The sequence below is a fragment of the Engystomops pustulosus genome, chromosome 4 (assembly GCF_040894005.1).
Source record: "Engystomops pustulosus chromosome 4, aEngPut4.maternal, whole genome shotgun sequence".
NCBI classification, from domain to species: domain Eukaryota; kingdom Metazoa; phylum Chordata; class Amphibia; order Anura; family Leptodactylidae; genus Engystomops; species Engystomops pustulosus.
Genome location: NC_092414.1, coordinates 197,137,501 through 197,163,122, shown reverse-complemented (window position 1 = coordinate 197,163,122; position 25,622 = coordinate 197,137,501). Strand labels below are relative to the sequence as shown.

The 25,622-nt window shown below is 43.2% G+C and overlaps 2 protein-coding genes and 1 long non-coding RNA gene across 3 annotated transcripts in view; 2 read left to right on the top strand and 1 right to left on the bottom strand.

Moving 5' to 3' along the window:
• The first annotated feature begins 895 nt into the window (after positions 1-895).
• Positions 896-8,700, top strand: SFTPC (surfactant protein C). The gene is made up of 5 exons (XM_072149353.1): positions 896-1,046; positions 4,084-4,233; positions 5,591-5,710; positions 7,063-7,170; positions 7,429-8,700. The coding sequence occupies exons 1-5, from the start codon at positions 930-932 to the stop codon at positions 7,540-7,542; spliced, it is 609 nt and encodes a 202-aa protein (XP_072005454.1). The 5' UTR covers positions 896-929; the 3' UTR covers positions 7,543-8,700.
• Positions 8,413-21,555, bottom strand: LOC140128019 (uncharacterized). The gene is made up of 2 exons (XR_011855097.1): positions 21,264-21,555; positions 8,413-8,963 (listed from the first exon to the last, which is right to left on the bottom strand). It is a non-coding gene; the product is annotated as an uncharacterized lncRNA (long non-coding RNA).
• Positions 21,377-25,622, top strand: part of BMP1 (bone morphogenetic protein 1) — a 51,337-nt gene continuing 47,091 nt past the window's right edge. The window contains exon 1 of the mRNA XM_072149351.1: positions 21,377-21,627. Coding sequence (XP_072005452.1) covers positions 21,501-21,627 — 127 coding nt within the window. The 5' untranslated portion in view covers positions 21,377-21,500. The remainder of the gene's footprint in view (positions 21,628-25,622) is intronic.

Below are 25,622 nucleotides of genomic sequence, written 5' to 3'. Positions count from 1 at the left end.
TGTGGCATCACTGTGTGTATTCCCCCTGTACTGTGACATCACTGTGTGCATTATCTTTGTACTGTGTCATCACTGTGTGTTATGTGGGGGATATAACTACTGATCTCTACATTAACTATTAATGGGGAGGGGCTGCTGAACTGTGTATTAACCAATATGTTGGCAGGGTTTGTTGAACTCTGCATTACCTATTAACTATTATGAATGCTTAACTGAGTATATATTAATAAGGGGGGGGGCTTCCTCTGCTCCGTTTTGATTATTAAGGGGATGCTTTGCTACAAACTATTTAGTGGGGATTCTGTTCTTCTACATTTTATATATAGTATGTGTAAATGTGTTTGTAGCATGTATATGGTGTGCGTGTGTGTAATTTGAGCATATTAATGGTATATGTGTGTGTAGAGTATATACAATAAGTGTGTGTAAAGCCTAAATAATATATAAGGATAATATGCACGGTAAGGGACAGAGGTGAGGATTTAGGTATATGGGGTCTCATTCCTAAATTTGCATGGGGGTCCACTATAGTTACACCATGTACAGGTATTTGCTGTGCCTAGAAGCCATTGCTATCAGGTTCACCCTAAGGAGACTATGGATTTTCCTTTCCATTTTTACAGGTCATATGTAATTGTTATGTATTGTGCGTGTATTATACTGATAGTCACAATCTCATACCTGCGGGTGAAAGGTTTTCACTATGTGAGTTTGCTAGGACAAGACGTTCTTATGTGAGTAGATCTAATAATTAAGGGGTTAAGAATCCATTCATCTGCTGGTTGCAGGAACATTACTATTACCATGAAGTGTATCTAGCAGAAAGTGTTTTACTGGAACCTCTCGAAATGTTAGAAGTGTGTCTGTCCTTAAATATTTTCATGTAGAAGTAAACACTCTTAAAGGGGGTTGAGGAGCACTTCATAGCGATGATGGTGTATACTACAGGTATATATAGCGGATCAAGACCCCAAATAACCCATAGAGCAGAGAGGACACCGGCAGCCATGGACCAGAGCAAGACTGTACTCATGGACACCCCACCAGTGAGTAGACCTATAGCCTCATAGTAAAGAATTGTCTCCTTTTCGGATTTAGACATTAGAATTTCGGAGACTCTACAGTAGATTCTAATGCATTGTTATCAGGTCTTGCAATGTTCTTCTGCACTCAGTGTATAAACAAATTATCCAATGATAAGCTTTACAATACAGGCAAGATCGGGTCCGGAGGTTTGTTCTTAAGTTGAATTTGTATGTAAGTCGAAACTGTATATTTTAACATTGTAGATCTTGACAAAAAAATGTTTTGGTCCCAGTGACAATTGGAGTTTAAACATTTTTTGCTGTGATGGGACCAAGGATTATTAATAATCTTCATTACAGACACCTTACAGCTGATCATTGCAGTCTGGGACTATAGTAAAGCATTCAGAGAGCTTCACCAGAGGTCAGAGAGGTCTGTCTGTAACTATGGCTTGTCTGTAAGTCGGTTGTCCTTAAGTAGGGGACTGCCTGTACTCTGTGAACCGAAATTTAGAATAATCTTAGAACGTACCAGGAGATCCAGAACCAAATGATAAGAGTAGTAGATTGTTATACAAGGGTGAGGCAACAAAGGCATCCTAATTCCAGAGTAATCCGTGTATTTTGTGCATAAGAATACTCAATTCTACAGTATGATACAGGCAGTCCCCGGGTTACGTACAAGATAGGTTCTTAAGAATCTGTATGTAAGTCAGAACTATATATTTCATAATTGTAAGCCTCAGCCAAAATTTTTTTGGTCTCTGTGACAATTGGATTTTATAAATGTTGGGTTGTCATAAGAACCAGGATTAACAATAAAGCTGCATTACAGACACCTGTGATACACCACAGCTGATTATTGTAGCCCAAGGATAAAGTACAGTAACTTACCAACATCCAGAGGTCCGTTTGTAATTTACTAATATTATGGTTTAGAATGCATAATGGAGGACAATTTACTAAAAACACAATTACAGGTGGTCCCCTACTTAAGGACACCCAACTTACAGACGACCCCTAGTGAAAGACAGACCCCTCTGCCAATTGGACCTCTGGTGAAGCTCTCTGGATGTTACTATAGTCCCAGACTGCAATAATCAGCTGTAAAGTGTCTGTAATGAAACTTTATTGATAATCCTTCTTGCCATTACAGCAAAAAAATTTTTAAAAATTCAATTGTCACTGTTGCTCCAGACAAATCTTTTTTTGTCCCAATTATAAAATATACAGTTCCGACTTACATACAAATTGAACTTAAGAACAAACCTACGGAACCTATCCTGTACGTGACCTGGGGACTGCCTGTACAATGCTCTTTTTCACTTATGGTGGAGAAGATTCTAATTGTATCATGACTTTTTTTGGATTAATTTAGTATACATGTATTATTATTACTATATAGGGTTTTAATTTAGTTAAAGCACTAGTGGGAATGATACAAATAAGATGTTTTCATGCTGTTCTACAAATCAAGACCAAGTGTGGAGGGTGAAAACCTACAGATGGATTATAATCTACTGATATTGTAGCTTTCTTCTGAAATCATGGTTTCATATATTATTCTAGGAGGCTCATTGGACAGGCAAATTGGACTGTTAATACTTATATATACTGATATACCGTATATACTAGAGTATAAGCCGACCCGAGTATAAGTCGAGACCCCTAATTTTAACACAAAAAACTGCTAAAACCTATTGACTAGAGTATAAGCCAAGGGTGGGAAATACATTGGTCACAGCCACAGTATATAGCCAGCAAGCCCCCAGTAGTATATAGCCAGCCAGCCCCCAGTAGTATATAGCCAGCCAGCCCCCAGTAGTATATAGCCAGCCAGCCCCTGTAGTATATAGCCAGCAAGCCCCCGTAGTATATAGCCAGCAAGCCCCCAGTAGTATATAGCCAGCCAGCCCCCAGTAGTATATAGCCAGCCAGCCCCCAGTAGTATATAGCCAGCCAGCCCCTGTAGTATATAGCCAGCCAGCCCCCAGTAGTATATAGCCAGCCAGCCCCTGTAGTATATAGCCAGCCAGCCCCCTGTAGTATATAGCCAGCTAGCTGCCTGTAGTATATAGCCAGCTAGCTCCCTGTAGTATATAGCCAGCCAGCCCCCTGTAGTATATAGCCAGCCAGCCCCCTGTAGTATATAGCCTGCCAGCCCCTGTAGTATATAGCCAGCCAGCCCCCAGTAGTATATAGCCAGCCAGCCCCCGTAGTATATAGCCTGCCAGCCCCCAGTAGTATATAGCCTGCCAGACCCCAGTAGTATATAGCTCCTCTGGTATATAGCCTGCCAGCCCCCTGTGGCATATAGCCTGCCAGCCCCTGGTAGTATATAACCAGCCAGCCCCCTGTAGTATATAACCTGCCAGCCCCCTGTAGTGTATAGACTGTCAGCCCCCTACAGTATATAGCCAGCCAGCCCCCTGCAGTATACAGCCTGCCAGCCCACTGTAGTCTACAGCCTGCCAGCCCACTGTAGTCTACAGCCTGCCAGCCCACTGTAGTCTACAGCCTGCCAGCCCACTGTAGTCTACAGCCTGCCAGCCCACTGTAGTCTACAGCCTGCCAGCCCACTGTAGTCTACAGCCTGCCAGCCCACTGTAGTATATAGCATGCAGCCACTGCTCCCATTATAATGCCTGTAGGAAAAATACAAAATGTGTACTCACCTTCCGAGGCCCCCCTGGCAGGTCCTCTTCTATCCATCGAGGCTCCCGCATCAGCTCCGTGTCCCCGCGCGGTATGTTGCAGGCATGATGACATCAGCCGCTCGCTAACATCATAGTTAGTGCCGATGCGTGCAGCTGACGTCACGGTCCCTGCGACGGACCGGGACACGGAGCTGATGCCAGGGCCGCGATGGATAGAAGAGGACCTGCCGGGGCGACCTCGGAAGGTGAGTACATTTTTTTTTTTCTTGACTCGAGTAAAAGCTGAGTTAGGGTTTTTCAGCACATTTTTATGCTGAAAAACTCGGCTTATACTCGAGTATAAACGGTATATATATTTATAAATTATATGTTACATGATGCTCTGTCCTCTCTACCCCCAGGTATACTCAGAGCTGCTCCCTGTGCGTATTCCGTGTCTCGGTGGCTTTAAGAAGCTCCTGTGTGTGGTCCTGGTCGTGGTGGTCCTGGTTGTGGTTCTTCTTGGGGTTCTCCTGATGGGTCTACACATGAGCCAAAAACACACAGAGACGGTAAGAAGGAAATGTCATATAAAAGTAACTGTGCTAGGGATTCCAATCATTTTTGTTACTTTATTATCACTGGAGGGCCACATCATAAAACAATAAGCCTGGATATGCTCCATTAAAGGACATCTACCACCAGGGTGAAGGATTGTAAACCAAACTTACAGAGCAGATCCTGCCAGAGGAGCCACTCACCAGTATGTCAGTGTGCCTGGTTTACAACCCTTGATCCTGGTGATAGATGTCCTTTACACCAAACAATTGTTTGTTACTTTCTGTGCAATTATAATGATATTAAGTCAAATCAACCATAACCCCATCACATAGTGATATCCATGAGTTGATAACAACACAATATAGTGACTATATACCACCTCCGTACAATGACAATAAGAAAACCACCATCTGCTGACTTGGTCACACCATTTTTCAGTGACTGGATTATGCCGCCATACCAGTAGCAACACAGAGAGGCGCATGTATCACAGTGTTTCGGCTGCCACTTTTTCAAGTTTCCAGAAGTCAGCTACCGTATTTTTCGGACTATAAAAATCCTTTGATTTTCTCAGAAATCAAAGGTGCGCCTTAAAGTCCAGTGTGCCTTATATATGAACCGTACTTACAGACAACAGCTGCCTTGAACTGTGCACAGGTCTGCCACCTGCTGGTCATTCATTCTTATAATCATGTACCCCTTATAATCCGGTGCGCCTTATTTATGAACCTATTTATTATTGTGACTTGATAGAAATGTGTCACACACTCTATGCTAAAGGTGCACCAAAAAAAAAAAAAAGTTGGTGCACTCAGTGTAGGGGGCGCCAGATTCATGAAAAATGAATCTGGCGCCCCCTGCGCACTACACAGGCAACTGCACATAGTTCAGTTTGCACTTCTTTAGATAAATGTGGGTCATTGTGTATGGTGCCCAAAAAGTTTATGAATGTAGAGATGTAGCAGAGCTAACTGGGTTATATAACCGTTTCTTTAACATACCATAATGACCTCTGCTATCACAATTATAATGTTATCTCATGGACTAGTGAATGATCCACCGCTGGCACATTATACAGCAATACTACAGCGCTTCTATCTCCTACCTGCTCCGTATAATCCCCTATCTAATCTAGCGGAGGACTTATCTGAAGCACCAGCTACCGTAAACCTACCCACTGTTCTCACATTGGCGCTGACATGGACCGATTAATGGGTTTATTTTGTGGAAATCACCATTCCTATGAATGATCACTCTCTATATTTGATCCACGTACAGCTGTCAGGGTCAACAAATGAACCATTTATTCTTTTGAGTGCTATATATAGAGGTAAGATTATTCTGACTGTAATATCTCTACATCTTTAGATTTTCCAGATGTCTCTGCAAGACGGAGCAGACGCCAAGCTAAGAAGCAGCGGTGTGGCCACCTTCCACCTTGACACCGGCATCAACACGTCAGCTACTGTTGTGTATGACTACAGCAAGGTACAGAGACCATTACTAGGGTGCTGATATAGTAGTCACATTAAGGCTACATTCACACAAACGTATGCCCCCTGGGCCGTAGCCCAGTGGGCAAATTTCGCTGCGATGGAGAGGATGGCACCAACATGTCCTATCTTTTTCCCATATACGGAGCGGTATGATGCCACACGTGTGCAGCACCGTATCGCTGGCCCATCGCCGGCCTATGGGGGACATATGTACGTATATACGTCCCCCTATGCTTGTGTGAATGCAGCCCCAGACCTTCTTCAAGAAATAGGCGATAGAGTTATCCTTGGCACCAGGTTTTACTCCACTAAACTACCACGTCCCTCAGGTAGGGGATGAGTTGTCATTTCTATAATTCCCTCCTTTAAGTGAAATCTTGACAGTTTACCCTTAAAAAAAATCTCTGCGAAAGTCAGGCAAATCTGACTGTTCTTACCTCATTTGCACGAGAGGAGTCAAGTTTAGTAGCTGCAGGGGGAATTTTCTTCAGGAGCCCCTATCTTCTGTCCTATAGCACCAAACATGCTTTTTGTGTCATATTAAAGATAAGAATCTCATCTTTCAGATCACATCAGGCTTATGGCTTTGTGAGCTACAGAACCAGATATACAGGCAGATAAAGACATAGTTGGAAATGTAAGTTACAGATAAAGATCCAGTTCCCATCCAGATTTGTAGCTCACAGAACATTAACCTTGATGGGATCTGAAAGATGAGATTCTTATCTTTAATCTGACATAAAAGCTTGTTTCTAGATACTATAGATAGTATGACACTCCACCTGCAACCACTAAACTTGACTCATCCCATATGAAAATGGGATGAGAAGAGTCATATTTGACTGACTTTGGGGGAGATTTATTATAGGTAAACGGGGGGAGATTTCACATAAAAGAGGAAATTTGGACATTTTATATCCTTCCCGTGGGGGAGGGGGGAGTAGTAGTTTAGTGAGATAGAAACTGGCGACAGGTTCTCTATTAAATATAATAGATAGAATAATTATAATGAATATATCACTCCTTTCCCCATCTTTCTATGTCTATTACATAAGAAATGTTTCCGTAGGTTAGTGGCAATGTCCTTAGGATATTCACGGTGGTCTAGAGGCTCAGTGGGTAATACCAACAGGTTATTGATGGGTTATTATCTAATATCCTTGGGGGTCTTGGGTGGGTAAAGGGTTTTTCCATTAAATACACTGCATGGGGGATACATATTTGAGCACTTTAGGATCCCCTGCAAGGACTCCCCAATTATCATGACCATGAGATCCCTCTAAATGTCCCTCAAGTTCTCATTCAAATTATCTAATGATAATAAACTTGTGTCTATATTTCCAGCTGTTGATCTGCACTCGCCCACGCCCCGGACACGCATGTTACCTTACACGTATGGAACCAGAACGCATACAGAGTCTTCAGTCCATTGCCGAAAATGTGCTGAAGAAGGTGAAATACTGCATTCCTAAGGAGACACGGTCCTGTCACCAGTCACCTTCATTACACCCTAGAATTTTCTGTCCAGATTTTACATAATTTTAGGGCTCCTTATACGCTTTTGTAATAGGTTACCACCAAAAATACATACGTTGAATGAAAAATTGAATGTGAATTATAATTTATGCAGAACTTCTAGAATCTGTCATCATTTGGGTCATTGTCGAAGAACTAGAACGCTTACATAATTCCATAACTTTTTCCTTATAGGTTGGCTCTGAGGCCATGAAGATGAATGACCCGGTGAAGCTGGTGAGCGACCCTGCCACCCTGGGCATTACCATCCCAGTGCTGTGTGGAGATCTGCCAGTCTACTGGACCTAATGGACAGATGTAGCGTGACCACCGGTGCCCTCCACACTCCTCTACCTGCCCTTTCCCAACATGTAACCTAGTACCATGTACATATGGTAATGCAATTTACACACATTTGTACAAACTTCAACTTACCTGCCAGGTACAACCAACAGAATATATATACACATTGTACTCATACATATTATCCATTGGTGACCCCCTATAACTGACGTCTCATGGCCTAAACACTGCCAGATTTTCAGCACTTCCCACTTTAGGGGGCAATGGCGGCCAATACAGACCCTGCACATTGTAAAATTATAACTATATTGTATATAAACCTCCAAGCACATTATATAATGAGCACTATAGTGTATACTCCTCCTGCACATCATATAATGACACCCATAGTGTTTACAACCCCTGGACATCATATACTGACCATCAATGTTTATACAACCCTTTTACATCATATATATTTACTATCTCAGTGTACACCCCCCCCTGCAGATTATATAATGACCACCAGTGTATACATACCTTGCATATCATGTAATAACCATCATAGTGTATACATTATATAATGGCCACCACCATAGTGTATACACCCCCTGTACATTATATAATGACCACCATTGTGTATACACACCTTGCATATCATGTGATTACCATCATAGGGTATACATTATATAATGGCCACCACCATAGTGTATACACCTCCTGCACATTATATAATGACCACCGTAACGTATAAAACCTGTGTATATGACAAAATAATCCTCATGGTGTATATATTATGTAACCATCATAGTGTATACATCCTCTGCATATCATATAATACCCATCATAGTGTATACATTATATAATGGCCCCCACCATAGTGTATACACTCCCTGCACACTAAATAATGGCCATCACCATAGTGTATACACACCTTGCATTGCTTGTATTTACCATCATAGTGTATACATTATATAATGGCCCCCACCATAGTGTATAGACCCCCTGCACATTATATAATGACCACCATAGTGTATACACCCCGGATCACTGTCTATACCCGCTTTCTCCTATACGAAGCTCCATCCCTGGATGCGAAATACAAACGTCTTCTCATGTCTGAAATAAATGTTGGAAAATTACACTCATATCAAAGTTGTACCAAATAAAATTTTCAGCATTCAACCAGGACTGAAATCTGTTGAATCCATCGTGAATCTGTAAAAATCTGTATGTCTGTGTCTGTGAATGTAAATCCATTGCCAACCAGTTGATCAACAGTCACTAAGGTCACGTATCATCTCTTCACCGAGGTCTGATCAACTTGCTTCACACAGTTGTTGGTAGTTTAAGTGTCATAAATCCTTTGCCTTTGTCCTCTGCACTGAGATTTATGACACAGGCTGCCAGACATGCCCCCCTCCTGCCCTTCTCAGGAGATCATTAACCTTTAAAAGCCAGAGGTAATAATAGGTTAGTACATAATCCAGTAAGGGAGGCTGTGGAGAAATATGCAGCCACAAGGCTAACATTATTCTCCCAGAACAGTCTGTAGTTAGAGAACACAGAGCGATACAACAGATTTTATTCCATTCCTATCTCTACAATCTGAGAAGGCAACATCAACTGTAACTGGATTTTCAGTGTTGCTGTGTAAAATTGATATATAAACCAGATTTTAGAGGGATCTCTTATTTGTAGAGCATTACTACTGCATATAAAGCTGCCATGTTAAAATTTGCACTAAATCTCCATGGGGACGGAAAACATATCTTGGACCCTCTACATGATGCTGCTGACAGTATGTGGACCCTAAACCTTAAAGGGCATCTACCACCAGGAGGAAGGAATGTATCCAAATAAGCCTGAGGAGCTCGAGGCTCCATAGGTGTTAATGGAGCCTGGAGCCCCTCAGACTCATTTGCATACAGTCTTTCATCCTGGTGGTAGGTGTCCGTTAAACTATATGGTGTGGAAGAAGCGGTGCCACATAGTGCCCAAGGAAATACCAGAATAAAGTGCTACAATAATACCAACAAACAATGACCAAGTTACACCTTCCACGCATTGTCGGACTGGCCCACCAGAGAATCGGCGGATCCTCCGGTGGGCCCAGGATTTAACCTTGTACTGAGCCTCAGAAGAAGACAAATTCGGATAAGTAGGTATTTTGTAGGCTATGATAAAGGGTGGGACCCCAAAATTTTATCTGGTAGGTTCAAGGTAGGTCAAACACTTAGCTGAAGCTATCCTTCTAAAGTCCCTGTAGCAGCCTAATAGTCCACCCTTTAGGGTACATATTTCCATATAGGTTCAGTTTCCATCCCTCTGTGTCTTGTCTATTGTGTTTGTATATAAGAAGACAGAGCTGTTTGTTTTATTGCCCATGGATATGACATGGAGCCGCTCGCTGCCTGTGCATCACCAGCCGCTGAGGATAACCAGGCATGAAAAATATTCCGGAGCTCTACGAGGACATGCGGACGCCAAGAACATGAAGTCACCAGAAGGTGGAAGCTTCAAGCTAATGTTTCTGCTAAACTGTGAAATGTTTTAACATTGCAGCACATCTCACGGGGCAGGACGCTACATGTGTCATATATCAAGAGGGATCCAAGGTCCGATCCTTGTGTGTAATCACAATGCAAACAGTAGAATATGTCTGTGACCCTGCACCCCGCTCATTTCCAGTATAGAAGAAAGGGTGGTGACATATTTACACCTAAACCCTAAAAGGGGAACTTGGTAAATCGTTTATTAGGTGTCCATCTACCGATTCTGGAGCAATTGGAATTTTCTCTCAAGAACCCACCAATCCCCAAAAATTCTAAGGATGCAAAAAGTTGAAGCTGCTGGGGAAAGGTCCTCTTCAGATTGGTGTTTTTGACTTGTTACAAGAGGACTAGAGCCATCTAGGTGACTAGTCATGGCTTCTTCTGGTTAAAGTGTCTGCTTGTTGGCAACGTCAGGAGCTGCACCCATGATAATCAGCTAATCACTGCCTCTACCCCAATAGATAGGGAGGAAGCCAAGTGTCAGCACTTCTGGTCAATATGGACTATGAGGACAATATCCAACCCTTAGTGGAGTCAAGTCCTGTGCTACTCTTCAGGAGATCTGGATGAATTTACCGAGTCTCCTAGTCTCTGGATGGTTTGTAACTTTACATGGATTGTTTATCAAATCTGCCTGAAATGTAATACATGTAATGCTCAACTCACAATGATGCAGTTTCCATGACAGCAGGAAAGGTTAATTTTGCTAAGAAAATATTTAAAGAATGGATACACAGTACTAACTCAGATTCTCTGAAGGAACTTTAGTAATGCTAGGACAATCTGCTTATCCCCTCCTGCTCTATAACATACTGCCTGCAGCTAGGACACTATGTACAATATGCTCAGCCCTTCCTGCTCTATAACATGCTGCCAGCAGATAGGACACTATGTACAATTTCCTCTGCTCCCCCTGCTCTATAACATGCTGTCTGCAGGTAGGACACTATGTACAATCTGCTCAGCCCCTCCTGCTCTATAACATACTGCCAGCAGATAGGACACTATGTACAATCTGCTCAGCTCCTCCTGCTCTATAACATGCTGTCTGCAGATATGACACTATTTACAATCCGATCAGCTCCTCCTACTCTATAACATGCTACCTGCAGATTGTACACATTGTCCTATCTGCAGGCAGCATGTTATAGAGCAGGATGAGCTGAGCAGCTTGTACATAGTGTCCTATCTACTCAGCTACTCCTGCTCTATAACATGCTGCCTGCAGTTGAATATGTTTTTACAATTTCCCAGCACATATAGTATGAGTATAGAACCCTAAACAAAGAATACACTGTAAAAGTTAAGGAATCACAGTTCATCCTAAATACTTTCCATGGCGTTCCTTCTGTGATTCAGACTCTGCTGGGGGTCTTAAGACCCTCATTTCCCAATGTACATGAATCATCTGCTGTTCATCCTTCCATGTAATTCTCCGCAGATGAGAGCAGATGTCTTCTCAGTCATGTTCTCACAATTTAGTGTCTTCATCACACAGTTGCAAAATATGATAGACACAAAGTCTGAGGTATATTAGGGAATCACTGGCACAATGGGATAGTAAGATCTGCAAAATAATATTGCGTAGTCTATTAATACATTTGTTATACAAACAGATCATTTTATTGGGGGCACAGTCTATGTGTTCGCATGATGTGACTTGTTGCCTTTAAGAGAAGGCTTTGATAAGCCATAGAAGAGCATGTGCTTCCACCGAGGACCGCTTGGTGTCACCCTCTGCACAAGATCTCGGTTAGGACTAGAGCAGTGAGGATGAAGTGTGGACAATGTCACATCAGAACCACCTTGATGATAAACAAAATCCGGATCTTCAAGGAAGCATTCACACAGTCGGTATTTGTTCAGTATTTTGTATCAGTATTTGTAAGCCAAAAACCAGGAGTGGGTTCAAAAAACACACAAATATTTTCATTTAAGCTTTGTAGAGTCCACGACTGGCTTTGCTTTTCAAATACTGATGCAAAATACTGACTGTGTGAAGTGGCCTTAGATCCTCATTGTCTGGATTATGCATTAACTATGGTATGGTTTAAAGGAATTCGACCATCAATAGCAAGCATGATAAATACTCATAGATCCAGGCAATCTTCTTATATTTGTTATCCATGGCCTCCTGCCTTCTAAAATCAACTTTTAAAATCATTTAAAATTAGCCAGATGGGCTGTGAGCAGCATTACCAGAGCCCCTTTGCACTTCCCCCGCCCACTGTGTGAAATTACAGCAGATAGAGGGAAGGGGAAGTGCTGAGGGAACAGGAGAAAGTGTAACAACATGTTAAGCTACAGCACAGACGGGCTTTGGTAACACCCCAGAGCCCTTCTGGCTCATTAGAATAATTTTAAAGGAAATATACCATTTAAAATCCATTATGATAAACCAGGTACACTTAGACATAGATCCAGGTACCATGAATGCAGTAATCATCTTATATTTGTTATTCATGGCCTTCTTCCTTCAAAAATCAATTTATAAAACTATGCTAATGAGGGGCTCCTGGTGCTGTATATTCACAGGCGGTTACACTGTGCAGCACCACTTCCCCACTCTCGCTATGTGCTTAAACTTCTTCTGCTGCAGTGAGATTACATCAGGCAGAGGAAGGAGGAGTTCCCTGGGAACAGGGGGGGAATGGGGAGAAGGAACAGTTTGTGCCTGTGAAGCTGTCACACGGAAGAACTCTGGTAACACCACCAGGAGCCCTTTGGGCTCATTAGAATAATTTTAAAAGTTTATTTTAGAAAGAAGGAGGTCATGGATAACATAGATCACGGTGCCTGGATCTATGAGTAAGTGTCCCTGGTTTATCAATCATATTTGATTTTGATGGTAGATTTCATTTAAAAGACATCTACCACCAGGATGAAGGATTGTAAGCCAAGCACACTGACATACTGGTGCGTGTCCCCTTTGGCAGGATCTGCTCTTCTTTTAGCTTCTTATGCCCTTGTTTTTACAGAAAAAAGCTTTTACAATTTCAAACTCTTTTTTAAAGAGCATAAGAAGCTTAAAGAAGAATAGGGCACACACCTGTATGTCAGTGTGCTTGGCTTATAATCCTTCATCCTGGTGGTAGATTTCCTTTACGCTTGGGGTTTGCCTTTAGGATCAGATGTGAGCAATTATGTGCATTTTGAAGAGGACTGTAGGTCCACGTGTGTAACCCTACAAATCATCTGCATGCACCCCAGCCTAGGGGTGTGCTCCAAAAATGTGTTGAAACATCTCAAATATCCATATACATTCTGTAATACCATGTGTTCATGGGCTTTGATCTCACAAACCACAGATTTTAAGGGTGAGAGGTCTGGTTACATCTAAGCACAGATCCAGGGGTGTAGCTATAGGGGATGAAGAGGCACTAGTTGGAAATTTGAAGTGGAACCTAAAGGGGCCCTAAAGGACTCTCTATATTATATATATTACACATTATCTATGGGGCCCCTTATAGTGGAGCTGTATTATATATTATATATGAGGGTCCTGTTATGAAGTTTGGGGCCCAGAAGCTTTGAGTTATGTCAAAACACATACTGTACCCCATCCATAGAGTTATGCTAAGTGTTACCAAATTGTAGTTTGTCAAAAAGTGAGTCAAATATAGCAAAAATAAGTACAAATGAAGCCCCAATTTACACAAATTTACCTGTGCTTCTCATGTAACTACAGATATAACACAGTATATTAATCAACAGGCCGACCAGGATAAAAGAGGTTAATAATAGCTGCCCTGAAGGTATCGGTGTCTGAATCCAAGCAATGTATGTGAGATCTACTCTCCCGGAGGGGATTTACAAATCCTGATCATCATCGCATGCTCAATCCTGCCAAAGCTTGGAGAAGTGTGAACCGTACGGATGATCCAGACACACCCGTTATATCATGGAGTGATCCATTATCATTAAATGATTACCACATGAACCGGAAATCATCACATGTGAAGCAATAATTATCATTGATAACCATCATTTCTTGTAAACGGGTCATAACGTTTACCAACAATGATGATATTAGATGCATCTCCCACCATTCCTTCACATCTTTCCAGATAGGAAGTGATACATGAGCGGCCATTGTATGACTTCCTGTCCATGATGGATTCAGGGGGCCGTTCATATCAATGTTCACACCTAGCGGATAAGATATCACTAATGAGGCAAATGATTTTATTCGGTAGAGGGTCTTGACTATAATGCATAGGGGCCCCTGAAATTATTTTGAAGGGGATACATGGTAACACAATCCCTGAGATATTGTTTTTTACTTGATATGTTCATGAAACGGTTAATGTTTTTTTGTCTTGAATTTTGCCGCTCTTTTTTGTGTGATGTTTATTGCAATTCTCCTCATGAAATTAATGCCACCTGATTGGTGGTTAGGCAAGATCAGCTGTGATTGGTAATCAGCTAGGTCAATGGAATTCCTGTCTCCAAGTGAAATATAGTAGGCGGTCAGCTGATTGGCAGCTGGCCGCCCTTACTTACGAATATAAGGAGCTGTCACCTGGGTTTCTGGGCCAGTTCTTCAAGACCTTCAGAGAGCAGCGGCCCGCCCAGCCCGGCCTTTAATTGATTCACTTAATCTTGTCGCGATTGTTTGTTAGTGGGGGTTTGGTCTCCCAGCTCATGCTGGGGAGACTCAGTTTAATATATATTTATTATATGATTGAATGTTTTAATGTTTTAAAGTAACAGTTTTTAATTATTTAATATTCATTAATATTATTATTATTATTATTATTTTAATGTTGGAAATTATTTATTAATATTTATTCTTGGTTACCCAACAATAAAACATTGCAGCCATTTTTCTCCATTAAAAACATTGTCTTGTGTCTTTTATTTATGCTATTTTTATATAAAGTTAATGAAATATGGAATTTGTGTTACCATGGAATTGGTAGATGTGGATTTTATTGGAAGCAGTCAATCTGGTGTGTAGACTCGAAGGGATCGAAAATATAGACTTTTTTTGTAGGAAAATTGCCAGGTCTCAACCTCTAGAAGCCGAGGGTTATACACTGCAGAGCAGTCAGGATGAGAGGAGACCAAGGGTTATACCATGGGCACCAGCCAGAATGTGATGGGACCAAGGGTTATACTTTAGAGAACTGTCAGGTTGAGATGGGACCAAGAGTCAATTCTTGGAAAGTAGACAGGATGAAATGGGAATAAAGGTCATATCCTAGAGAGCAGGTCAGGATGAGATGGGACCAAGATTTATACCCTAGAGAGCAGTCGGGATAAGTGGGGACCAAGGGCTGTACCCTAGAACGCAGTCAGGATGAGATGGGACAAAGGATCATTTCTTGGAGAATAATCACGATGAGAGGAGATCGATCGATGGAGAGCAGTCAGGATGAGATGGGAACAGGGGTCATACCATGGAGAGCAGTCAGTATGAGATGGGACCAGGGGTTGTGCCATTGAGAGCAGTCAGGATAAGATGGGAACAGGGGTCATGCCATGGAGAGCAGTCAGTATGAGATGGGACCAGGGGTTGTGCCATTGAGAGCAGTCAGTATGAGATGGGACCAGGGGTCGTACCATGGAGAGCAGTCAGGATGAGATGGGACCAGGGGTTGTGCCATTGAGAGCAGTCAGTATGAGATGGGACCAGGGGTTGTGCCATTGAGAGCAGTCAGTATGAGATGGGACCAGGGGTCATACCATGGAGAGCAGTCAGGATGAGATGGGACCAGGGGTCATGCCATGGAGAGCAGTCAGTATGAGATGGGACCAGGGGTCGTACCATGGAGAGCAGTCAGGATAAGATGGGAACAGGGGTCATACCATGGAGAGCAGTCAGGATGAGATGGGACCAGGGGTCATGCCATGGAGAGCAGTCAGTATGAGATGGGACCAGGGGTCATGCCATGGAGAGGCATGACCCCTGGTCCATTTTTTCAGTCAGATGAAGGGATTACTCCCGAAACGCGTCACTCTGGACATTAAGGTCTGATTTTATTTGTACCATAGAAATCTGTAAGTGCTTTTTTATCCTCAATAAAAACGTCCTTGCCTTTTGGTGTGAGTCGAGTCAGTTATATCTTGGCATTTCTGGTGTAGACACTCCACCTTTTTAAGGCTAGTTTAGCGCCCACCTTTAGCCCCATTTCTCCTTTTTCGTTTATTGCACATTTGATACCGGTCCACTATTGTGGGAACCGGTCATACCAGGGACTGTGGAGCTGCAGGAACTACCAGGACTTGGAGGAATACTCTTGGGATTTTACATGCATACCACCAAGTGGTAAACAGGTGAGCAGTTTTGCTTATTCCTTACTGAACACTACGCCGACGGTATCACACGAGGCGCCGTCCTCCTGTTGTTCTTTTCTTTTCTCTTAGTATGAGATGGGACCAGGGGTCGTACCATGGAGAGCAGTCAGTATGAGATGGGAACAGGGGTCATGCCATGGAGAGCAGTCAGTATGAGATGGGACCAGGGGTTGTGCCATGGAGAGCAGTCAGTATGAGATGGGACCAGGGGTTGTGCCATTGAGAGCAGTCAGTATGAGATGGGAACAGGGGTCGTACCATGGAGAGCAGTCAGTATGAGATGGGACCAGGGGTTGTGCCATCGAGAGCAGTCAGTATGAGATGGGACCAGGGGTCATGCCATGGAGAGCAGTCAGTATGAGATGGGACCAGGGGTTGTGCCATGGAGAGCAGTCAGGAAAAAAAGGGAACAGGGATCATACCATAGAGGGCAGTCAGCATAAGATGGGAACATTGTTCATACCATGGAGAGCAGTCAGGATGAGATGGGGACAGGGGTTATACCATGGAGAACAGTCAGGATGAGATGGGACTAAGGTCATTCCCCGGAGAGCAGTCAGGATGAGATGGATATAGGGGTTGGAGCCAGGGTAGACCAACAGGCACCAGACGAACAATCCCAAGGGTGAAACAGAGCTACGGTTAGGATTGAGGTCAGTGAGGAATCACTAGGAACAAAAGCCCGGAAAAGGTGAGAGCAGAGAAGACAATGAAACCCCATGAACATTGTCCACCTACCACATATCTGTAGTGGGATCCACTCCTGTGGCTCCATCCTTCACTGCACTTCATTGACTTCTGCACTGAAAGGCTAGGTGGGATTTTTACATATAAACCTGGTGTGCGCCATTGTTGTATGTTTTCTTCTCTTATTATCTGTAATCTGTAGGGAAATCTATCAACAAGTGTTTAATGTCCCTGCAGTGCCCCCTCAGGGCACATAAAGCATTGCAGTGTACCTGGCTCTTTATTGGTGCTCTGCCTTCTGTCTATTTATGGAAGGTCCAGGACTGTGGTTTATCCTTTCTACCAAATCAGACAGACCCCCTTCCCGTCCCCCATGTTGGTAAGCTCAGATTTTCAGATTTTCTTTTGGATTTGACACTTTTTGCCTCTATGCGATGACACATCCACAGCGATCGCCAGGTCTGCCAATGTGCGTGGGTAAAGAATGCCCAATTGCGTGCCCAAACAAGCTCCAAAGGGCTCATATGCCAGAGGGGCCCAGCTATGTAACGTGTGTAGGTAACACTCAGCTCACAGTAGCATCGCCCTCTTCACACTGTCAGTCCAGGATTTCTGTGCTCAGCTGAAATTCTGGCAAACACCTGGGTTTATTTAGCTGAAGAATCTCCTCCTCGGGCGCTGACACCTTATAGGGGGAGGGGCAAAGATGCGGAAACTGCAAAGTATTTCATCTCTACATCTACCTCGGGACTGAATTTCCTCTTTTATCTGAATTCGCCTTCAAAAACATTTGAAAATGAACAGAGAAGAGTAATGTTTGACCTGAGATGAGTCAAGTTTTGAGTTTATCACCTCAGATGCCCCTATCTTCATCACTAAATCACCTATAAACCTGCTTCTGGTGTCATTGTGAAGACAACTACTTATCAGGACTTTTAAGCCAGTTTTTAAGTCTAAGCCTCCTGATGTATCTGCTGTTCCTAACTGTCTGTATCTCTGTATCTGATGGTGGAATCAGGATCATGAGATTATCATCTTTACAAGGGCACCAGCAGCACAAGATATAGGCATCTAAATTGACATCCACCATGCAACATGCAAAAGTGACTCATCTCAGGCAAAAAGTGACTCTTCTCTGCTTATTTCATATGACTTTGGAGTATTTTTATGTTTTAACATGAAATGGAATTTTAGAAAGGACAAGACTTACCCTTCCTGAGCGGGCTGGTAGTTTAGTGCAGTAAAATCTTGTAACTTTTGTAGGTTCTGTACAGTCAGGAGGGCGCTCCTGGGATGGATAAGGAGCTCATCTTGACTCTTGGAAAGGGCAACTTCTTTGATTCCATCAATGTTAGAAGTCTGATGTCCAGGGTGAGTTGTGCAGAAATGTGATGTCCTCTAGGGGGAGCCACATTATTGAGCACCTCCCTACAGACAACAGTATGTAGCATCTCTGTCCATACCCATCCAGGTATCAATCCAGGAACAAAAGTGATACTCTGCATGTACCTGTCCAGGATGAGAAGTGATACTCTGCATGTACCTGTCCAGGATGAGAAGTGATACTCTGCATGTACCTGTCCAGGATGAGAAGTGATACTCTGCATGTACCTGTCCAGGATGAGACGTGATACTCTGCATGTACCTGTCCAGGATGAGACGTGATACTCTGCATGTACCTGTCCAGGATGAGAAGTGATACTCTGCATGCACCTGTCCAGGAACAGAAGTGATACTCTGGATGTACCTGTCCAGGATGAGAAGTGATACTTTGCATGTACCTGTCCAGGATGAGAAGTGATACTCTGCATGTACCTGTCCAGGATGAGAAGTGATACTCTGCATGTACCTGTCCAGGATGAGAATTGATACTCTGCATGTACCTGTCCAGGAACAGAAGTGATACTCTGCATGTACCTGTCCAGGATGAGAATTGATACTCTGCATGTACCTGTCCAGGATGAGAAGTGATACTCTGCATGTACCTGTCCAGGATGAGAAGTGATACTCTGCATGTACCTGTCCAGGAACAGAAGTGATACTCTGCATGTACCTGTCCAGGAACAGAAGTGATACTCTGCATGTACCTGTCCAGAATGAGAAGTGATACTCTGCATGTACCTGCCCAGGATGAGAAGTGATACTCTGCATGTACCTGTCCAGGATGAGAAGCGATACTCTGCATGTACCTGTCCAGGATGAGAAGCGATACTCTGCATGTACCTGTCCAGGATGAGAAGCGATACTCTGTAGATACCTATAGAGGTAGATGAGCAATACTCTGCAGATAGCTATACATGTAGATGAGTGATACTCTGCAGATAGCTATACATGTAGATGAGTGATACTCTGCAGATACCTATACAGGTAGATGAGTGATACTCCGCAGATACCTATACAGGTAGAGCAGTGAGACTTTGAAGATACCTATAGAGGTAGAACAGTGATAGTCTGCAGATACCTATACAGGTAAGTGAGTGATACCCTGCAGATAACTATACAGGTAGATGAGTGATACTCTGCAGATACCTATACAGGTAGATGAGTGATACTCTGCAGATACCTATACAGGTAGATGAGTGATACTCTGCAGATACCTATACAGGTAGATGAGTGATACTCTGCAGATACCTATACAGGTAGATGAGTGATACTCTGCAGAAACCTATACAGGTAGATGAGTGATACTCTGCAGAAACCTATACAGGTAGATGAGTGATACTCTGCAGAAACCTATACAGGTAGATGAGTGATACTCTGCAGATACCTATACAGCTAGAGCAGTGATACTCTGCAGATACCTATACAGCTAGAGCAGTGATACTCTGCAGATACCTATACAGCTAGAGCAGTGATACTCTGCAGATACCTATACAGCTAGAGCAGTGATAGTCTGCAGATAACTATACAGCTAGAGCAGTGATATTCTGCAGATACCTATACAGGTAGAACAGTGATACTCTGCAGATACCTATACAGGTAGAGCAGTGATACTCTGCAGATACCTATACAGGTAGAGCAGTGATACTCTGCAGATACCTATACAGGTAGAGCAGTGATACTCTGCAGATACCTATACAGGTAGAGCAGTGATACTCTGCAGATACCTATACAGGTAGAGCAGTGATACTCTGCAGATACCTATACAGGTAGAGCAGTGATACTCTGCAGATACCTATACAGGTAGAACAGTGATACTCTGCAGATACCTATACAGCTAGAGCAGTGATACTCTGCAGATACCTATACAGCTAGAGCAGTGATCGTCTGCAGATACCTATACAGCTAGAGCAGTGATCGTCTGCAGATACCTATACAGGTAGAGCAGTGATACTCTGCAGATACCTATACAGCTAGAGCAGTGATAGTCTGCAGATAACTATACAGCTAGAGCAGTGATACTCTGCAGATACCTATACAGGTAGAGCAGTGATACTCTGCAGATACCTATACAGGTAGAGCAGTGATACTCTGCAGATACCTATACAGGTAGATGAGTGATACTCTGCAGATACCTATACAGGTAGATGAGTGATACTCTGCAGATACCTATACAGGTAGAGCAGTGCTACTCTGCAGATACCTATACAGGTAGAACAGTGATACTCTGCAGATACCTATACAGCTAGAGCAGTGATACTCTGCAGATACCTATACAGCTAGAGCAGTGATAGTCTGCAGATAACTATACAGCTAGAGCAGTGATATTCTGCAGATACCTATACAGGTAGAGCAGTGATAGTCTGCAGATAACTATACAGCTAGAGCAGTGATACTCTGCAGATACCTATACAGGTAGAGCAGTGATACTCTGCAGATACCTATACAGGTAGAGCAGTGATACTCTGCAGATACCTATACAGGTAGAGCAGTGATACTCTGCAGATACCTATACAGGTAGAGCAGTGATACTCTGCAGATACCTATACAGGTAGAGCAGTGATACTCTGCAGACACCTATACAGATAGATGAGTTATACTCTGCAGACACCTATACAGGTAGGTGAGTGATACTCTGCAGACACCTATACAGGTAGATGAGTGATACTCTACAGATACCTATACAGGTAGATGAGTGATACTCTGCAGATAACTATACAGGTAGAGCAGTGATACTCTGCAGATAACTATACAGGTAGATGAGTGATACTCTGCAGATACCTATACAGGTAGATCAGTGATACTCTGCAGTCACTTTGCACATACCTGAGTGCAGCTGGCTGCGGTGAGAAGACGCAGGGCAGTGTGTACAGGAGCCTATGAGGGGTTAGAGGTCCTCCGCTCTCCTCCCTCCCTATTAGGCTGGCTCTTTCCCAGGGACACAATGATATCCCAGGGCTGGAGAGGGGGCTGATCCGCACGAATCCCGCCTCTCCGAGCTGAGGAGGCAGCGGCGGCCACAGACAGACAGACGGAGGGACAAGCCGGGACTGAGCCGCCGGGATGCCCTGGACAGGAGGAGGCGCCCTGCTGCTGCTCCTGCTACTGCTGCTGCCTCCCGGGCTGCTCCTGCTGCTGCACGACTATGGCGACCAGGAGCACATCGACTACAAGGACCCCTGCAAGGCTGGTGAGCAGGGGGGCCCTGGGGGAGGAGGGGAGCCGCCACTGCACTAAGAGGGGGGAAGGGACACAACTTTGGACACTTCACATATCACTTTATAGATTGGGGCTCAGTCATAAGTGGGTGCCCCATGCATAAGATATTGGGGCTCATCAAAGTTTCTCGGGGCGGTCGGTCGCCTCCTTCACAGCTGATATGCATTTACATAATATGTGCAAAAATATAGAAATTTCCTACATAGCAACATCTGCCGGAATATAGTTCTAATGGAATTCTGTGATCTGGGCGCAGGTCGCGGGACCTTGTCTTGGGCACTGAGTGTAGCGTTTTCTGTAAAAATCGCAACTTACTTAGTATAACAGAGACTTGATTCGCAGCTGAGACAAATTTGGGAATTAACTCTTTCAGTCCACGTAGTTCTCTAATAGGTCACTACCATAGCCCCCATGTGCACCCTACATAGTGCGGTGTATACCCTACACAGAGCCAAATGTCACACTCGGCTCTGCTACATTCCTGTTCGATGTAACATCTGGCGTCGCGTTCTCCATTGTTGCCAGTCCGGGCTTCCTCTGGTCATTGTGATTTACAGGCACAGAGCGATCCTAAGGGATTATGTGTTGGATGTAGGACCTGGTTTCGTCGTCGTGCTGGAATATTTGGTCCTGCCACACAGACATGTTCCACTCACTGCGATCCAGAGGGGGCGCTCTATTGACGTGATTCCTTTTATATAATATAACGCTTGATTGGGGTTGCGTTTCGTTATTATGGCGTTGTGTACAAGGTGTGAGGTCACTTGGAGTAACGTTGTGTAAGAAGTCTGTATGATTGGGTTGGTTTAGGAGCTCTGGTGGTTTCGGAGAAGGGACATTGAGGTATTTCTCTTCACTGACTTCCCCCAGGCTCCTAATATCTCACATGTCGGTGTCAATGTGCACAAGGAGCTGCGGCTATGTGCTGTGAAAATATCTGGTGTAAGACGTCTGTAGAAGGTCCCATCTTCTCCTTGGGTCTTCAAGATTCTTTGTCATGTTCCTGCAGTATCTTCATCCATCTTGTAGGTCATCTTGGTCCGCTTTCTCCTGTCTTTTCTAATGAACGGGGTCCTCGTAATATGTTTTTGCTTCCAAAGGTTTCGTTTGACCTAAATCCCCCTCCACCAGTTTTGTATTCTACTGTAAATATTTGGGGATTTTTATATGATATGATATGATATGATAAGGTTCTTTTGTTTAGGGTCTCCATGAATTCTTCTGTCTTCTCTAATGAACGTGGTCCTCGTAATATGTTTTTGCTTCCAAAGGTTTCGATTGGTCATTGACCCACTTTCCTTGCCATGTCCGGCATGAGAAAATACATAGTTTTTTTTCCCCCGGATTTCCTTTTCTCCTCAAATTAGATGTTGATGTGTAATTTACTTAAAACTTATTACGTTCAAAGAATTAAGAGGTTTAGAAGATTTAGGAAATCTGTTCCCCGAGTCCTGTTGGGAAATTTTGAGATGTTTAAAGGTGGTTCTCCAGTTTACAAGTTTTATATGTAGTATCAGAAGAGGGACTTTCACTGGAGGACCAAATAAGTTCATTCCTTACAGAGTAATTGAACACCTTTTGGGTTCTTCACTTATCTCAACTGATCGATGGGGACCCAACATTATAACGCCAAGTAATTTGTATCTAACTAGTAAATCATGTAGAGAGAAAGATGAATTATTGAGCCTTAAGACCCTTTTTAAGACACGGCTGAGTTGTCCCTGCATTACAAGGATGGCTGCTATACAGCTATCCTCCGTAGTGTTCTGTGAAGCCACTTTGTGGAAAAAGTTGAAAAGTTTTAATGATGGGGTGCAGTAGGAACCTTTGCACTACATGTGATTAGATGTAATATGTTCAGAGGCAGGGAGTTTGGAGAAAATCTTGGATTTTATCTTGATTATTTAGAGTTTTTGCAACTCAACAGAGACTGATGACCTGTAGACTATCATACATCATATCATTCTTGGTCAAATTAATTTGTTCCATTAAACATAGACCCGCATAAAGTTCCTGTAGGGAATTTGTGTTAAATCACCTGAGGTGATCATGGGTGCTTGAGGGTACTTGTGGGCCTCCCATCTAAGTTTTAATGTTGGCTTGGGGTTCCCAGTAGTCATGCCTTCAGCATTTGGGAACTGAAACATTGTCCTACGGATAGATAGTAAATCGGTACTTGGTAGAACAATTATTTTACCTTGGCTAAGCAGCACCAGATATTCTTGATAATCGAACACTCATCTATTGTGTGTAGGGTGGTCTCCCTTTCGCCAATGATAGATGACGAGGAGGTATTCAGCATGCTCAGTTCCTTATCCTCATTCTAAAACCATGGACACGTTCCTTAGTGGACCACATGTGCATGGGGGAGAAATCTGGAGAAATTGTTGGCAGAGATCCCCTTTGGCAGTCCGTCCTCCCACGAGGGACGGCCACATTACTGTTTTGCTTAGTCTGTGAGTTCAAGTTCATGTCACAAGTGAGAGTTTCCTGGTGAAGGAGCTCTCTCAGGAAATGTCAGGTTGAAGTGGGTTATCCCTTCTGTTAAGAAGATTAATGGCTAATTTCCAAACGTTCTTCATCCTTGACCCCTGCTTCTGTATCGAGGGAAAAAATCTGCAACTGGAGAAAGTTGTAGAGTATGGCGAGGCTGCGGATATTGTGGAGACTCCGACAACAATTTTCTCGGGTGTCTCGTGTAAGACGGGACGATGGCCGCCCATTGTTCAGCATACAATATGTAATTGTACTGTCAAAGACTAAATCCCTAAGTGCTTGTAATGACTTCATGACGTACATACGTATGGAGGCCCAGCCCAACTTGACCTAAATCCCCCTCTACCAGTTTTGTATACTACTGTAAATATTTTGTGATTTTATATACCCTAAAAGGGTATTCTGATGTATTGTATAAGGTCCTATTGTTTAGGGTCTCCACCAAAAGAGCAACACTTTTGGTGGAATGGGGCTACCATGTACTGTGTATAGAGGTTTCCATTAATATTTATGGATGGTCTATCCTCCAGACGGGCCATGAATATCTTATCCTGATGAACCAGAAAACAGCCCATGCATTGATCAGAAGTTCAGTCCTCACACAACCCAAAGCTAATGGATCAGCTTGTGAGATTTGGACTTTTCTTTTCCACCGGTCCTTAAAAATTGGTGCTATTTCTTTGGGTACCCAATATGTTTATTAGGCTCCACACTTTCAGAAGAGCGGACCCCCTGGGACCACCCACCTGACAATATAGAGTCTATTGAGTGTACTGAGGTGAAGGTGGTGTAAGGTCCTCCTTATAAATATGATCACACTAAATCTGGTAATAGACTAAGCAGACTTTCCTCATAAGTGGTTAAAATAATGACATTTTTCATGAGTTTATTGTAGTTCATGCCAAAAACTAGAAGAAGTACTTAAAAGGAGTTTACAGGAATTCTGGAAAACCCCTTGAGGGCCAGTCTGGAAAGAAACCCCCTATGTGTAGTAACTGGCACTTCGGTTCTTCTTCACGAGACCCACTTTGGCCGATCCACAGATCATCTGTGACTTCCTGTGCTTCAGGTAGTCCACAGATTGGCTAAAGTGAAGATTCACCGAAACCCCCAGAACTTCTAGACACAGTAGCCCATGACCAGTTTCGGTGGGACGTGGGAATCGGAGCAGGGCAGGTACACTTTGCTTTTGTTTTGTTTTTTGTTTTTATGTTCTCCCAGCACCCAAAGGATTTACACTAGAAATTAGTAGCTAAAATGTATGTTTTTGAGTGTTTTTCTTTTCTAATAGAAGTTCTTGTTTTTGAGGTAACTAAGGTTATTCGATGTCCATCAGGACTTCCTTTGTTGTACGTCAACATTTCTTTTGTTTTTCCCCGGAGACTTTCTTGTCACCTTTCATACCTGACCAGGCTGATTTTGTGTACTGTGTAGAACCAATTCTTTAGAGTGGTGTCCCCAGGTAACTGG